Source organism: Microtus pennsylvanicus, chromosome 13 (assembly GCF_037038515.1).
Source record: "Microtus pennsylvanicus isolate mMicPen1 chromosome 13, mMicPen1.hap1, whole genome shotgun sequence".
NCBI lineage: Eukaryota > Metazoa > Chordata > Mammalia > Rodentia > Cricetidae > Microtus > Microtus pennsylvanicus.
Window position 1 is genome coordinate 38,609,347 of NC_134591.1, and position 16,828 is coordinate 38,626,174.

At 45.1% G+C, this 16,828-nt stretch overlaps 1 protein-coding gene and 1 long non-coding RNA gene across 6 annotated transcripts in view; one reads left to right on the top strand and one right to left on the bottom strand.

Moving 5' to 3' along the window:
- The window catches only part of Pde4b (phosphodiesterase 4B), a 526,974-nt gene that overhangs the window by 416,488 nt on the left and 93,658 nt on the right, over positions 1-16,828 (top strand). For all 5 annotated transcript variants that reach the window (XM_075946584.1, XM_075946591.1, XM_075946592.1 and 2 more), the window contains one exon: positions 7,553-7,602. In XM_075946584.1, coding sequence (XP_075802699.1) covers positions 7,553-7,602 — 50 coding nt within the window. The remainder of the gene's footprint in view (positions 1-7,552; positions 7,603-16,828) is intronic.
- Positions 402-13,331, bottom strand: LOC142834283 (uncharacterized). The gene is made up of 3 exons (XR_012907532.1): positions 13,184-13,331; positions 4,414-4,485; positions 402-3,108 (listed from the first exon to the last, which is right to left on the bottom strand). It is a non-coding gene; the product is annotated as an uncharacterized LOC142834283 (long non-coding RNA).

A 16,828-nucleotide genomic window follows, 5' to 3' on the forward strand; every position in this document is an offset into this window, starting at 1 on the left:
GCTTGTGCTTTGTGTCTGAAATGCCTCACAGTCCAGTAAGTTAACGGGATGGAAAGTCAGTTGTATTGTATTTAGAGCAAGTAAGAGGGGCACATACCTAATCTAAAATTCCGACTCTTTGAGCCCTGATATGATGTCAAGAATGAAAAGATCCACATCTGACCTCGGGTGACAGGTTGTATCTAGCTTAATTAGAACCTAATGTTTATGATTACCGTCAAGTCATTTGTGGAAAGCGCATATGAAACACACCAGCTTTCTATTCAGCCTTGATTCTCATCCCCGAGAATTCTCACCATGTAAATGAAGATATTCCAGAATCAAAAACATAAACAGAAAGCAAATCGCAAATCTTCAACACTCAGACACGCAGACAATACACAGAACCCAAAGGAACATGGTTTGGAGATTTTTCTTCCTGTTTATTCATTTATTAATCCACCCCACCAGTATTTATTTCATACACACTAGTCAGCCATTCCTGCACGTCCGTAATTACACAAATACGTCCTGGCCATTCATTTTACACTAAGCACTGATGACCTCATAGTGGTCCACACAGACAAGGTCCCTGCCCTTTCACGGCTTACGTTCTAACAGGAAGTGGGGGGTGATTAATCAGTGAGCAGTCAGATCATGTCTCCAGCCACCCAGGCTTACGTTCAACAACCGAGGTCTGGCAGTTTTCTGTCTACCCCTCTCCACCCTGATCACGGACTCCCTCTGCCTGAGCTGTCTCCTCCCTGCCAGTGTCTGCGTGGCCAAACTCTGACTTCTTTTATGATGAGTGGTCTCCATCTGACCTGACAGCATGCTAATAACCGGTCACACTGTCTTTATGGGGTTTTGTCCCTCACCAGACTGTGGTAGAATGTCTGGCACGTATTTAATGTCTCCTCATGAATATCTCATGTGTATGTGTATGAATGTGTGTTTCTGAATAGAGAACTATTACGAGATAGATCGCTAATGATTTAGAAAATTCCTGCCAAGTTTAGAAATTTCCTTACCCTTGCATACTGTTCTCCGTATAATTGGTTTCTGGAACTATATGTGTTGACATCGCATAGTTCTACTGCTTGGAAATCATATGCTTGGGCAAGGTAATTATCTTCTTTGGGTTTCAGTTTCCTAAACTTTAAAATAAGATTATTGTGAGGATTAAATGAATTAATATTCATAAAGCACTCAAAATGACATATGGTATGGTAACTGTGAACTATTATAACTGAAAACTAGTCTTATTGAACCTAGGGGAATTTTTATATCTATTATCTCAGCAATGCTCTCCACAAGCAATAGTTGTGACAGAGATAATTACTTCCATTTTATGGATAAGGAATCAAGACTGGGTGAGATTAAATGGCCTGAATGTGACCACCTGCACAGCTTCTAGTGAGCATCTATTGTCCTTGAACCCAATATCCCAACTCTCACTGCTCTGATCCTCTTATTCAGGACATCAGTAAGTCCTCCGGGTGCAGAAAGAAACCCTGGATGGCTTGAGCAGTTGTGTAGGAACAGCTTCTGAAACAGGATGATCAAAGAGGCTAAGAGCAAACATTAACTAAGCCAGTCTCTTTCAAAAGGAAGCACAGAGTCAGAATGTTACCGGTGGAGACGGAGAAAGATGAGTAAAGATGCCTGGAACCAAACCAATATGCTACACAGATCCAAGGAGCGGGTACACACAGCATTCTCAGTGCGGTTTGTTAGCATGAGTGTGGGTAGTTTTGGAGACAGCCTAGCCCTGCTGACGGATACACTGATGATACTTTCTCAAGAACTGGGTCTTCAGATAGCCCTGGATGTTCCGGATCACACACAGTTCCCGGGAGCAAGTATCGTGAGACCCTGAATGTCATAGACAGAATGATCCTAGAGCCATTATCATTCTCAGACTGAGGACCACCTCTCCAATAGTGACCCACTGTGTCACTTTGTCCGAGACGATGTGGGAGTGTGTCTCCAGGAGTTAGTCATCTGCATTCGCTGACCCCGAAGACCCACATCTGTAATTTATAGAGTTCGTCTTGCTATTTATCTCGAGGCTTTTGATGGTTTAATTTTGAGATGGGTTGTTCTTCTACGACCCTGGATGACCTGGAATTCACCACCCTACTACGTGATTCAGGCTGGTCTCAAACTCATGGCAATCCTCCTTTCTCGGTGTGAACTCCTATCCACGCTTGATCATTTAAAGTATCTCGTTATCATCAACATCAAAGGACCAAAATATAAGGAGAACTTTCCCCATGGGAGCTGAGGGCACCTCTGTGTCCGATTTAAACCACCAATGGAGTAGCGTGGCCACAGGAGGCTGGAGAGCTGCGGGTCCATTGACCCGCTCCACTCTATTGCTAGGTGTCAGTACCCACCAACAAAGAGCAGGAAGGGAAGAGAAGAGTGTCTACCAGGGATGCACATGGCCCAAAGAGAGCATCCCCCATCCCACCCACATGCCTTAGCTTACGCTAACAATTGAAGCTGTAAGATCCATGGAATTTAGAAGCTGCTTTCTGGGATATTTAACGTGGGTTCCAGGGTGCCACTCCCTGTCTTGAATGTAGCATTTAAGCAGTAATTATGTCCTTGGAGTGGTTTTCATGAGACATCTGGCTAGTGTGGTTTATTATGTGAAAAGGAACTCCCACATAGAACTATACTTCTCCTAAGTTACGGTTTCTTTTATCTTTTGGCTCTTTGCTCTGTATAAAGCAGCCCATTGTCTGCCTGAGCTCTGCCACCCAAAGGGTGAAAATCTTAAAGTTTCTGCTGAGGAGGTTTCCTTGCACCTTAATGAAACGAGGGATCAGACCTGTGTTTCTTGGCTGCAAATTAAACCCTACACTTCCGTTGTCCCAGGAGTTAATTTTGAAGACTGCAGCTTTCCATTTGGGGTTGTGTAATTCAGAAACATTTCCCTGAAGCCCTTGATGGCTTCCAAAAGACCAGCCGTGTCACTGAGTGTCCTCACCACTCAGTAGCCGAGATGGCCGCTTCCATCTTCCGTCAGCAATCAGGGACACACGTGACGATCAGAGGATTGCGTCATCTTTGCGTTCACAGTTCTTCAAAGGCAGAGTTGGATCACAATGTACGCATTCTCTGAAAAAAATATAATAACCATCTTCTTTAGTGTATATCTGGAATGTCTTTCAGAGCTTTATATATTTTGGCATGGGACTTAAATTAGCTGAGAATCATAAAATCTTGAACACTCAGATATGGAAAATACCTAGCCAAATTTCCTCCGAGTAAGTGAGGAAATGTATGGGAGCCCCTCACACAGGACCTCACACACTGTAAATCATCAGAAATAGAAGTTACTGCCTGCTTTCCTCAAGTAAGAAAGAAACTGAGGTCGGGTGAGTTGCCAGGGCCGACATACGTGGAAGGTGCCAGAGTCAGGACTGGGATTAAGATTCCTGGCTTCTATTGCGGCTCAGTTCTCTCTCTCCACCACACAATTGAGGATGAAAAGCATTAACTGCTGTGGCCACACCACCTTCCCCACGCCTAGCAACATCTTCAGCAGCCAGGTAAGGAACTTCCTCCCGTTCTTTTCTGAGTTAGAGACAGCGGGAAACCAGGCAGCACGTAGCCTTTGTTTCCCCCCTGAGCTCACCAGTTTCTGGCTGCCAGGCTCATGTCTTACCAACAATAATGTGGCTTCTGGGAAGTATCCAGTCATTAAAGTGTGCTGAACCTCCTTCTTGGACCACTTATCAAGAAGTGATACACCCGGCCCTTGCACCTACACAGGGAAGCTTATCTAAAGTAGCAACCTTAAGTAAAGGTCATACTTTCTTCACAAAGTAACTTCCAAGACAAAAGAATTTACATAATGTGTACATTCAGAGAAATAGTGGAGAAAAAAAATGGATGATATGAGTAACCATGCTACTCAGAAAGATGTTTCTGACATTTAAGAAGACCTGGTTCACGGTCTTCTTTCACAAAAGCCTCCCAGAGAACTCGGGAAGATACGCATGATTCAATGTTCGGTAGTGCTGTGAACCCAGTGGGCAGGCAGTGAAATGGGCATCACTCAAATGCCATGCCGGACCGCAGGGCTACAACTAGGAGTGAGACTCGGTCTTTCCTTACCTGCCTTCCACTGTGCTTAAGAGAGAGATGGGAAGATGGGGGTTGCATTGCAGTATGATGATAAAATGTAGGAAACTCCATGGCATGGGTGAGGGCCACTCACACCAGAGTATGGGCAGGACTGCCTGAGCACAGTCCCAAGTTACACAAACGAGTTAGCTGCCCAGCCAGATGTCTACAAAGTCAGAGCAATGTGACAGAGCATGCGTAGTGGGCAGCCCAAGGGTCAAGACTGCATATTAATAGATACGTGCTAACACATCCAGAGAGTGTGTTGGTATCTTCTTCATAATACTTCCTTACCAATGACTGGTTCCATCAAAAGTCCACCAGTAGTTCGGGAATTCCTACTCCTCGCCAGAAAGTTGATGGGTCCTACAGAAGATTAAAAAAAGAGGGAGAGGTCAAACTGGATCCTACTGTGAGCAGGTTGTGGGGTCAGTGGTGGAGATAAGGTGTACAGGTACGAATCTCCACACGAAGAAGAAGAAGAATGGCACCGTGGCATCATGAGTGACTAGAGGAGGGACCATTTTGAATTGGGAATAAAATTTCCTTTTGAAGGAGATTTGTAATCTTCAAAGGTAGGTGATGTTTAGTATGGGCAGAGTTTCTCCAACAGAAGAATGGCCTGAGCATTCATAAGAAAGGAACAGAATGAGGTCAAAGCAAAAGAAGATACCGACCTTGACCTGAGCAAAATGTACATCAATTTTTATTCATCTGTTCATCCAGCATTCCATACGATAAACGTTACTGACTAGATAGCATATAAAGACTTGGGTACCATCCTAGGACCCAGCAGTGAACAAGCCTTCCCTTGCCTACATAAAATTTACCTTTGATGTAGGGAGTTGTATATCAAACCCTAATTAGACAGCTCCTATTTTAATTGCAATTTTGGAGTTCGACAAGGGAGAAGTATGAAACTTGAGAGAACACACAGCCAGCCTGTGGTCTGAGATGAACTGTCAGACCGAGGAAGGGTCTAGTGATAACCTAGAGAACTATATTAAGGAAGGGCCACGAAAAGCTTTGCAGGGCAGGCTGAGGAGTTTGGAATTGACCATTCAATGTCATGGACAAACAAAACAACCAAACCAAACCAAAACAGCCCTTGGTAGTAGTACAGGGGTGTTCAGGAAATGAGATAGAGAAAAAGGCTGGCACTTCCAGTTCAGAACCAGCCGGCTTTGAATCCTGGCCTCCCAGTTAGAAAGCATCATGTGTCCTGTAGTGTGTATTTTCATCTCCAGGTCCCTAAAGACAAATGATAACACTCCCTGTAGAAGAACTAAGAAGGGACAAGCATAGCATCCAGCAATCATGACACGAGGACTTCCCACCCAGTCACAGATGGAGGTTAGATACCAAAGAGAACTTGACTCAGGATCACCCTGTGGATCTGTTGATGGCGGCTGTGGACTCTGTCCATGAACTTGAAGTTATATAGAGAGAGCTGCATAAAAGGTCTATCCCCAGGGGAATGCGATGTCACTGCCAGGGCTGACCAATAGGCAGGGTCTTCCTCAGCAACAGCCTTGAGCACCTTTCTCCATCACTTAGAACTTGACTTCTTCCTCAGACCTTTCCCCTGCATGGGAATGCAAAGAGGACTTTAAGCTGCAGATCCCTAGGACAAATAGAAATGGACTCTTCTCGGGTGGGGAAAGTATTTCTTAATCACCTCCCCAAATGGGTCTGAGGTTCATTTGTGTTATCAGAGCTTGTGAGCATCAATGCCTGGGCCCAGGGTGAGTAGGCATGCTGCCTATTCATAGCACACCAATTCAAGAGTCAAATGAGAGTAAGAAGCAGAAAAGGGAGATTTATTCAGTGTCACAACACTAGCAAGAGAAACAAAGCAGTTCACGCGCATCCTCCTCACTAAGACCTACACGAGTCTATCTTCAGGCTCCTGACAGGAATATTAGATTTAAATAGAGGGCAAGAGGTGCTCATAACTAACCAGTTCTGATCAAGCTGTGGTCCTGCCCATTATTGGTCCACCATCATCATCTCAGCTCTGGTTCTGTCTTGTTAGGTGGTCTGACCAGTTCTTGGCACTGTGCGGATCTCTTCAGAGAGACAAGCTCACTCCCTCGTTGGGTCAGCCATTTCTCTCTTCCAGCATGAGACCTCTGGGAAAACTTCCAGTTTCTTAAGGTCCATTGTCGCAGTACATCTGATAACCAAAGGGAGGTTTCTTTAGGTGTCTCCCTTTAGGATACTTTCACTAATGTCAGGAGAGTTGCACCCAGAACTACTGGCCTCCTTTTGATCAGCAACATCCTGTTGCTCCTCAGTGGGGTAGACTCTTGCTATCAGGGCTTTTGAGGGGGCTTCTGTGTGAGACCATCAGTGCCAGCAGCCTCTGGGAAATGCAGCCTGTCAGAAACGCAGATGCATCTGTCCACTGCAGACCATGGGACCCCAGAGGCAGGGTTAACTGCAGACCACTGCATGGGACCCAAGGGGCAGGTTCAACTGTAGGATAGTACATGGGATTCAGAAGCAGGTTTGACTGCAGGTCACTTCATCGGACCCAAGGGGCAGGGCTGCTTTAGGTCTAATAATTCAGAAGACCAGAAGCAACCTGAAGCAAAGTATTCTAATGTGCCTTGCAGGTTACTCTGCTATACTCTGAAGTGGGAGGTCACTGCTCCATCTTCTTCCCGATGGAGAAGTATTTGGGGAAAATAATTTAACTTCATCCTCTAGCCCTCACCAACTCCTGCATGGGCAAACACACACACACACACACACACACACACACACACACACACACACACACACATCTTTGCACACAGATATACCATACATACAGATAGGAGAAGTTGCACTAGCAACGGAATGTGTGTTTGCTTGTTTCATTTGCCTCTTGCTGTAAGGATTTTATGGAGAATGGAACCCTCTTTCCTCCAGGAAAGCCAGTGTCTCTATTAAGAAACCCTGATCACTGTGGCCAAGTGCCCTGTGTGGCATTTGGCAAATGACTTGTCCTCTCAAACATCTCAGTTTTCTGAGGTGAAAAGAATGGGGGTTTTGAACTGATAAATCGCCAAGGGTTTCTCTGGCTGTGACTTTCTGTCCTTAACGGGGATTCATGCTGACATCTGGAGTGAGGCCTCAGCGGCTCCATTGTTGAGAGACTCTCCTGACAGAAAACCTGAAATAGAGGGGCTGGCGAGGGATCTGAGGTAAACAATGTCCTTCCTGGCGAGTTGCCGCATCCTGATGCTGCGCTGAGGGAAATTCCAGGCCATCTGGATGTGAGAGAACTGCAATCGCCTACCCGTGTTCCAGGAGCCTGCCTTCCGGAGATAGCCTTATGTCACTGGGTTACTCATTATACCCTGCAAATCTCCCCAGGGGTCAGGGATCATGGAAGGGGCGAGGGCTCTTCAGTGCATACTCAGCCTCTCTTTCTGCTTTTCCACAGGAGGTCGCCAGCTGCTAGTCAGGCTCCAGTCTCCAGAGTCAGCCTGCAAGGTAGGCCAATGCCAGGAGACCCATCTCCTTCTTCCAAAGCAATAACTGTGTTTCCTATTCAGACCTGTTATTTGAATAACAGCATTCATAGGCACACTCTAACGCTCAGCAGTGTGTCTCTTGGTGACTTTTTTTTTTCAAAGATGCATTGGGCCTTCACCCTAAGTGAAGCCAAACTAAAAATACTTCGAGACAAAGTGCTCCCTGTACGCCTAGGCCTTCACAATTAAATGTGCGGTCCTGCTGTTTCCAGGAGAGAAGGAGGCAGGCCTATGTCAAGAGTACAACTTGACCTCAGCTTGCTGACCTCAGTGAACTCTAGGAGTGCTAACCTCAAACACTCCCCCACAGGGTGCCCACATTCGCTCAAGATCCCCAAGGCTCGTTAATGGTTCCCCCCCCACCACCACCTTGCATCAGCTAGAGCTACAACTTGCTCCACATCCCAACCAGGTGGGAAACCAAAGGTTCTTTTCCGGTCACGAAGCGTTTCTCTTGGAGGTCACCCAGCTTGGTTCTTCTCATCTTTCAATACTGTGCATCAGCCCGTCTTGAAATCTGCTAAGAGGAAGGCTTATTGGGAAGGGGGCAACACGGAACATGTGTTTATCATATCACATGCAACTACTTGGGTAACCTCTTGGCAGTCCACGAGTTCTGCTCCCTTGAGCCTGCCTCGTTCCTACAGCAGGGAAGTGCAGCTAAACCCCATAGAAAACTAAGATGTTCTCACCGTGGTCACCTGGCATCTACCAGCCTAGTCTCCCCCCCCCACACACACACACACTCAGATTCTTCCCCTTTGGATGTTATGCTCTCTCCACTATTACGATGGCCCTAAGTATCTCGGGAGTGTTACAAATGACGAACTTCTGAACGAAGGAACAAAGGCAGTGGATTCCATTTGCTCATTGACTTCTGAAGTATTTGTGGGTATACACTTTAAAAACCTTTAGAAGAAAAAAGATGGAGAACAAAAAGGAAAAAAAAATGAAAGAAAGCCGTGAAGGCAGGTGAGTATACCCCAGAGCCCTGTGATATGAGTGAGAAAGCGGTAAACAGTGTTCTGCCCACAGACTTCAAAACCTCAGCGGGCTGATGGGCCACTTCCGTTAGGTATAAAAAGAAACAGAGCAGGGTCTTAGTGTGTGGCTGAGCTGGATACTGGGAGATCAAAGGAGCTGTTTGGAACAGCCCGATGTTTCATCTTATTGGCCTACGCACGAGGCATCCTTGCTGGTTTTGTTTGCCAATTCTGCCAATGTGTTTCCGACACCAATTTGGGTATTTAGAGTGCATTTTCTTTCTCTTGTAATAAATACAGACACATAGCAGAAGGGTATAGGGTGCTTACGGTTCTATAAATGAACTCATTAGCCAAAACACTGTTTGAAAGATGTTTTATGATTATTGGCGCATTGGCTCTAGCTTGGCAACTGAAGCTTTCTTAAATGCTTTTGAAACAATGGAGCAAAGAAGTGACAATATACTTAAGGCAATTTGTTTTTGTCTGTCTTTGTGGCAAACTACAACAATCCTGGGTTTTCTTTGGGAAGAGACTGTGGTGGTACCAATTATTACATAATTACTGGTTTCAAAATCTTCCCAACGGCTAACCACAGTCAGAAGAAGAGGGAGGAGGCACACATCCCGTGTTTTGTTCTTATTATCAGCTTCAATAAGTCGGGCAGATTTTTCCTGTTATTTTAATATTTATCAGCATATGACAAAGAGGTGTGTTTAAATAGAAGCTCGAACGCGGAATGAAAAATACATGGCTTCGAGCAAAAGCATAGAGCACTGGGGGCGTGCTTTAAAACAATTAGGTTTTTCACGAAAAGAAAACCAGGCGTTTATTTAGAAGTACTGAATTTGAACTCATCTATTTTGATAGAAGTATGAGAAGTAAGAAGTACAAGGCGATAGTTTGAGTGCATTCAGCAACAACGCACGTTGTCAGCAGAGCCAGACTGACTTCCATTGTGTGTAGCAGGTAGAAGGCAGCTTTGGGAAGATGACTTCTTCCTCTTCCTCTTTCTCCCTTCTCCTGATTTTTCTTCTCCCCCCTGCCTCTTCTCCCTCCTAGTTTTCCTTCTCTTCCTCTTCTACCCCTTTTTTTTTTTTTGGTTTTTCGAGACAGGGTTTCTCTGTGGCTTTGGAGCCTGTCCTGGAACTAGCTCTGTAGACCAGGCTGGTCTCGAACTCACAGAGATCCGCCTGCCTCTGCCTCCCAAGTGCTGGGATTAAAGGCGTGCGCCACCACCGCCCGGCTCTTCTACCCTTTTTTCTTCTGCTGCTTCTTCATTCATATAAATGAAAAGTGACTGTCTATGAAAGTGAATTCTCCCAACACAGATGAGATTCCTAGACTCACTGTGATTGTTGCTGAACAATCGGAACTCTGGGTGAGGGGATCTCTCAGCGTGAGACACCTTTGCTCCTGCTGTTGGGCCAAGGCGATTCTCAGCCCTTGGGGCTCAACAGAAAAGTCCTGTCATTTGGATTTTGAATGATTGTTCTTGTTTTGTGCATGGCAACACTCTTAATTCCCAAATGAACTCTGGTTCCTTGGCACTGTACCTTTTCCAGTGGGAATCTGGGCTCCTGAAGGCAGAGGCTGAACCTTTCTCTTCTCTTTGAGGTCAGAATGTGATAAACTATTTCTGCATAGTAGGAGCACAGTAAATATCAAACTAGCCATAACCATGTAAAAGTTGGACTTGGAAGGAAAATTCCCATAGAGGTAGTAATGAGTTGGTATCTCTGTGTCTAGGGAAAGTATTCACTTCTGCTTTGTTTTGTTTCCATAGTCTGTGTTGTTTACTAGAATTAGAAGGGGCTGGGGTGTCTCCATGCAGGTCTTGAATAGAAAGAGTAAAGCCTACGAAGGTGACATTCTGCCGATGAAGTGGGGAAGCCCCCAAACGATAATGAGAGCTAAACCCAGAATGAGCAGTTCTGAAGCCTGTGCACACAGGTTGGGGAGGTCACAGTAGATCCTCATGAGTGTGCTGAAAATCCGAAGGCTGAGGTTAATGAGCAGCTCAACTTACACAACATAATCACTTTCTTTTGAATGCATGAATTCTTGGCTTTTCCTGTATAGGATTAAAACAGAAAGGGAAAAAATAGAATAAAAGGGGGCGGGGAGTCTGAAACAAGGCAGGAACTCATGTCATTTCACCTGGACATATTCAAAATGGAAGACTGCAAACATACCAGATAATTGGAAAAATAAATCAGGGTGTATTCATAAGTGTGATTACGTGAAAACTGTCTCACTTTCTCCATACCCTCTGTCCCGGGCTCTTGCACGCATCTCATCTGTGTCTGTGACTATGTAATTAGAGAACCTACTGAGGAGATAAATGACTAAGGGGCCACTCACTGCCTTTGCAAAGGATTTTTTTCCTACATGAAAGGATGAGAGAAATGTTGCTTTTAATACCTCTCATGTCTGAGTCACACAAAATGACTCGATTTACACCAAGATATATCTTATACAGTGGTGGGGAGCAGCCAGAGTGATGTGTGGAGTAGGGTGCCCTATGATAATATTTCTTCTAAAATGTACCACTGGCTTTAAAAGTTGTGAATGTCGCCCCTTGGAATAGACCTTATGTTTTTAAAGTAACCCAGAAGTTGATGGATCATGTGAAATGGCCACCAACTATGTCAACGCCATCACCAAAGAGCTAACTGCTTGGAGGTCCCCAGGCCAGACCGCCACAGACACAGCGTCTGCCTCAGCCTGGGTGTCCACAGCATTAACTGTGGTGAGATTTCAACAGGAGTCAATTAAAATTTATTTCAAGGCAAAGATTGTATTTGGAAAGCTAGGACGAGAAAGCGTAAGTCTTCCAGTAAAGTGTGAAATGTGCTGACCTCTCCTAGCAACAGCCTTAATTAAGGTTCTTCCCAGGCTCTGGAGAGCCCAAGTCTTCCACTAGGCTTCAGGGTCACACGGGAAGGGATGACGCTACCAGTTGATAAGGCCAAAAAGAGGCTTCCTCTCAGGGAACCTATTTCTCCACATGACTCCTCATGTGTCTTCCATTTGCTTTGACTGTTTCTGAGATCTACGTAATTGTGGCAGAGGCTCATTTTGTTCAAGAAATAGAGAAGGGGCTCGAGGCCTGATCCACTCAGACGGTCAAGGCTGTGCTAGAATTCACAGGGTCTAGGATGCGAGAAGACTGACGCAGGCAGGCAGCGGTCCCTCTGAGAACCTCTGGCTGAGGACAGCTATGGCTTGAAAGCTGATCCCATCTGTGTCGGATGACGAGAAAGGAAGGCCAGCACAAACCCAACCTTTGCTTGGTTTCTGCATTGAGCAAGAAGTGTCAGGCAGGATTACCATGTGAGCAAACAGAAACAAGATCAATCATCTTATCAAAGGTTCTGACCACTCAGAATAAAGGCTATCCTGGAGGAAAATGCAAAAAGAAACGGGGAAAATGAAAAAGAACAGGCATTTTCTTCAGTGTTCGGAAAGATGGGTGTGGCCTGAATCTCTGGGACAATCTGCTTAACTCCACACTGTGAATGTGTAAAGAGCTTATACACAAAACAAAACCATAGAATATAACTGCATAGAAAAACTGCACAGTTTTTGGCTGCGTTCCCTAAATGGTTTGAAAGAACCTCTTTTGTCTAAAATAGACATCCTGTAAAAGTTTGCCCCAAAACACAAACACTGAGCTGTCTGCATTGATTTGCAATTATTTAATATATAACTAAAATTAAGTACAGGTAACTACAAAATCATTAGTATGTCAGCTAACGTGTGAATGGCTAAAATGTTTCTCCCGAGCAAACAGAGCCAAAAATAATGTCTTGCTTATTAATGGCTGCTTTGACTTGTGCAGAATTAATTTCTTCATTTAGCAGGAAAACTTTTTCCTCATATTAAATGGGACCAGGGGACCAGCAGCATCTAGTCTCTCAGTACTTGCAGAAAGAGCTAAGTCCATTCCTCAGGACTCCACATCGTGTTTTCACGCTGCTGAGAGACACCATCCACCCCCTCCCCCTGAAAGCTGGAATCATGCATGTTAGTAAGTATTTCAGTTATGCGATTGACGTCAATGGAGTCATTAAATAGATTGCTGGCCCTCCCAGAGGCAAATCACTGCCAGGGACCTAGATACAGACACTTTTTTTTTTTCAAAGACAACCATCAGGTTTTGCTATGAGAGAAAAGGAAAAGTTTACAGTGGAGCCGACCTGTCTCCAAACAGTTTCTTTTTGTTCTTTGCATTTTAGTTCCGGCCTTTCTTTCTCTTTGGTTACAGTAGACTCCAAAAGACACCCAGATATTGTTGCCTAAATGTTTTGTGCACCAAAGTATCTCCTGTAATTGAGACCATAGAGGAAGATAGTCCCCTTTGAAAAAGGAGTCTCGCCTTTTGCTCCATGTAGCCCATCTTGATGTTATTTCAGTGGCATACATTGTCTAGACAAATCACTGTTGTCTGCTACTGACATTGTATTTGATGTATGGACCCTTAAATAAACAATTTCCTTCACACACACACACACACACACACACACACACACACACACACACACACACACTTGCCTTTTTCTGCTGCCTCTGCATGGCTCAACACTGCCGCCCTCACCTCTGAATCAATTTTTCTGCCGCTGGCACCGTGCTGTGCCACCGAGATTCTGTAGCAAAGGGTGGAGGAGGCGGCAGGGAAGGCAAACTGTTTCTCGTGGCTGCCTCTTCTGCAGCCATGCACCCACAGGAGGCTAGCCACGTGCCTGTGTCCTCCCAAACCCCAGCTGCTGCCTGCCTCAAGCCTGGTCATGCAGCTTCCAGGCCTGTCAGAGAAAACCCTTCAGGACATAGCTGCCTCTTCCTGGGAATGCCTGATGGCTCTGTTTACCTGAGCTGCAGTTGGAATGGCTGCCAAAGACTCACCCCACACCTGGACCCTTGCACCACTGAGGCTCAGAGCCAGAAAACTACCTTCTTTAGACCTGCCCTCATCATCTACCATACAGGCAGTAGAATCCATTTCTCACTTCAATACTTGTCCCTCCATTCCACAGATTGTCCCCTTCCTTCTATTTAGTGCTAGGGGTATGCTTGAAACGTTGGGTGACCCCGCTTGATTCATCTGGAGACCCAGATTCCATGCCCTTCCTGTCCTTTCTCCTGTAGTTCAGGAGAACACTGTCACCAGCACCCATTTTTCTCCCCCCTCCCAGGATAGCCAGCTTCGAGTCTCCCCTTCTCTCCGGCAGGAAAGGACTTTATGTCCTGTACCCAAAACATTATGGTGACCTTCTAAAGTGGTCTGTTGTCCGCAATCTTTGCTTATTTGAACCCATCCATCTTTCTGGTTCTACAATGCTTCTTCTAAACCTAGATAAAGGTTCTTTTATTGTTACTTTGTCTTGTTTTGGGATGGTATGTGTGTGTGTATGTCTGTGTTTATGTATGTTTAATTTGTTTATGTGTATACGTGTGTGCATGTGTATATGTGTGTATGGTTTCTCTGTGTGTATACATCTGTGTTTATATGTGTATATTGTGTTGTGTGTATGTGTCTGTGTGTTTGTCTGTGTTCTTTGACTGTTTTCCTGATTTGTGTCTTCCTGGTCTTTAAGATCCAGCCTTCTTAGCAGACTTGTTGGCTCTCAGAACTCTGCTCCTAAATCCTTCTCTGTCCCAGCCTTATCATTGCCCCACCCCTACCTTGCTTGGCTGTTTGAGATCAACATGTCAGCGTCCTGCCTCCTGACTTCCCACATTGACTGTTCTCCCAAGGCTGCATATGTTTCCTGCTTCTTGGCTTCTAGAGTGATGATTCAAATAAACACACAGTTTTGATCTCAGGCCTAGTATACAGAATGTGTTTAGAAAACATCACCTAACTCATCCATCTCCATCTGGAGCATGCATGTTTTATCCTGTAAGATTCTACCTATCTGTCATCTTTAGAATGTCCCCCTCTCAAATCCTATCCAATTATTGTCTCAAAAACTCTTCATTAGTATCTCAAAAACTCAAAATAGTATTTGAGATATCTTGTTTTATCCTCCACTAAACCACGAGCACCCCAAATTCATATACAAATCCTCTTGTCTTATCCTCCCAACTAAGAATGTAAAACATAACAGATGCCCGATAAATGTCTGTGGGATGAAAAAGGACCAGTGAATGATTGCCCAAGCTCAAATCCAAGCTATTGGAAGGGCAGAGGTGTTTCGCTTCCTTGGCTTTGTTCAGGCTTGCCTCACCCTGCTGGCTCTCAGGACGTGTGCTCAGGCCTGACATCCTTGGCTAACATAGATTGCATGTGACCTTTAAGGCACATGAAGTGAACTCTATTCTTTCACTTTGGAGAGAAATGACAAAGTTAAAAGAAATAGAAGGAAAGAAACTGACTAAATACACGGAGCTTACCATATTAAACCATAGCATTCTTTCTACCCACCGCAGTGCCTGGCACAAAGAGGCTACTTAATAGCATATTGAAGTTAATTGAGTTAGGAATCTGGATCAGTCTCTTGGACAAATCATTCTCTACTTGAAATTGTTTTTTTAAGTAAATAAAGGAAGGTTGTGTGGAACAGGACCAGTGAGCTGGAGTAGCCATTCCAAACTACACCTCTACCATCTTGTGACCTCAGGACAAGTTACTTCATCTTGTGTGTCTCACCTTCTAATTAAAATACAAAGTGGACATGCTCTGTTGGCTACTTATAAGGATTAAATGACCTGACACAGGCAAAACAATCAGAAAATGCCAGAATTGCAATTGGCCTTCTATAGCATGCATCATGAGATCTTAGCATGCCTTGTGTGGCACCGTAGCCGTTGATCCGTTCGTGTGGAAGCTAAGAACCCAGGGCTTCAGTTATCAGTAGGGAACCTGAACAGAAAGGTTCTGGTTGACTTCCCATCCACATTAATGCAGTAACCCTCTCCCCCTAATCTGCAGTTTCACTTTTGAAGGTTTCAGTTATCCTTGGTCAACCTGGTCCAGAAGTAATAAACTGAAAATTCCATTGGGGGGAAATTCATAAGTTTTCAGTCTCATGGCCTTCTGAATATTGTGATGAAACTGTGTATGCTCCTGACCCATCCTGCCCGCCATGAGTCAGCGGTTCTCTCAGCAGATCCAGGCTGTGTATTCCACCTGCCCGTTACTTCCTTAGTTACCCTCTGGGTTGGGAGATTGGATACGGTGCTGTCCTTCACAGTGCCTGTCTTCAAGTAATCCCAACTCAGCTTGCCACGCTAACTATTCTATTTTATTGTTTACTGCTGCTGATCTCTGGCTATGCCTAACTTATAAATGGAACGTCATCCCAGGTATTCGTGCATAAGAACAAACAGCACCCGTCGGTCCGTTGAGCAATCCCTGCAGTCTTTGCCATGTCCTGGGATCTTGGAATATGTCTCCTGAAGGTGATGGGGAATGCTGTATGACCCGAAGGAAAGCTTTCTTAGTTTAAAACACTTGCCCCCTGCTGCCATAAAAGATCTGGTGATGCAGAAGTAGATTTGGAGTGGAAGACAGGGTTCTCTAAATATATATTAGAAAGATGAGGAGCCGGAGAAAGAATGAGCTGGTAGAGAACATGACAGGATACCGAGTCTGGCTATGACCCTTAAAAGCAAACTGCCAAGAAGGGCAAATGGCTGTGGACTCTGATAAGTTAGACCTTAGTTATCTGAGCATTTTCTTGCACAAACCCAGGAGGATGTGAGCTAGCCTGAGAATAGTCACACAGCTCGCTGCAACTGTGTTTAAATCCAGCCTTGAGGGTTGACACACACCTTTCTAGACACAGGTTTTTCCAGCTCAGGCAGCTGAACAGGGAGTAGACGTTGAAGCCAGCTCAGAGCTACCCTTTGCAGACAAAAATAATCCCACTGGCAGAGCCCAGCATGGAGGGAAGTGGGTGACTTCTAGAAAGACAGCAAGCCCCCCTTCACCTACTGCTGGGACAGGGCAAGCAGCCTCAGACATATTTTGCCTCCCTTCCCCTCTCCACAGGGGAAAATCAAACTCAGCCTGCAAAAGGATGAAAGGGAAAAATTTCTAGGCCAAAGCAAAGGAAGAAAGGGCACCTTCTAAGTATCCCAACATCCCAGAGACGGCATGATCCAGGAGACAGGATGCTGTCTGCCTCATTGCTAATCGCTGTGCAGTGTTTCTGTTCTGAGAAGCCAGGAGCATTTCAGGGAAGTGTCTCACTGGAG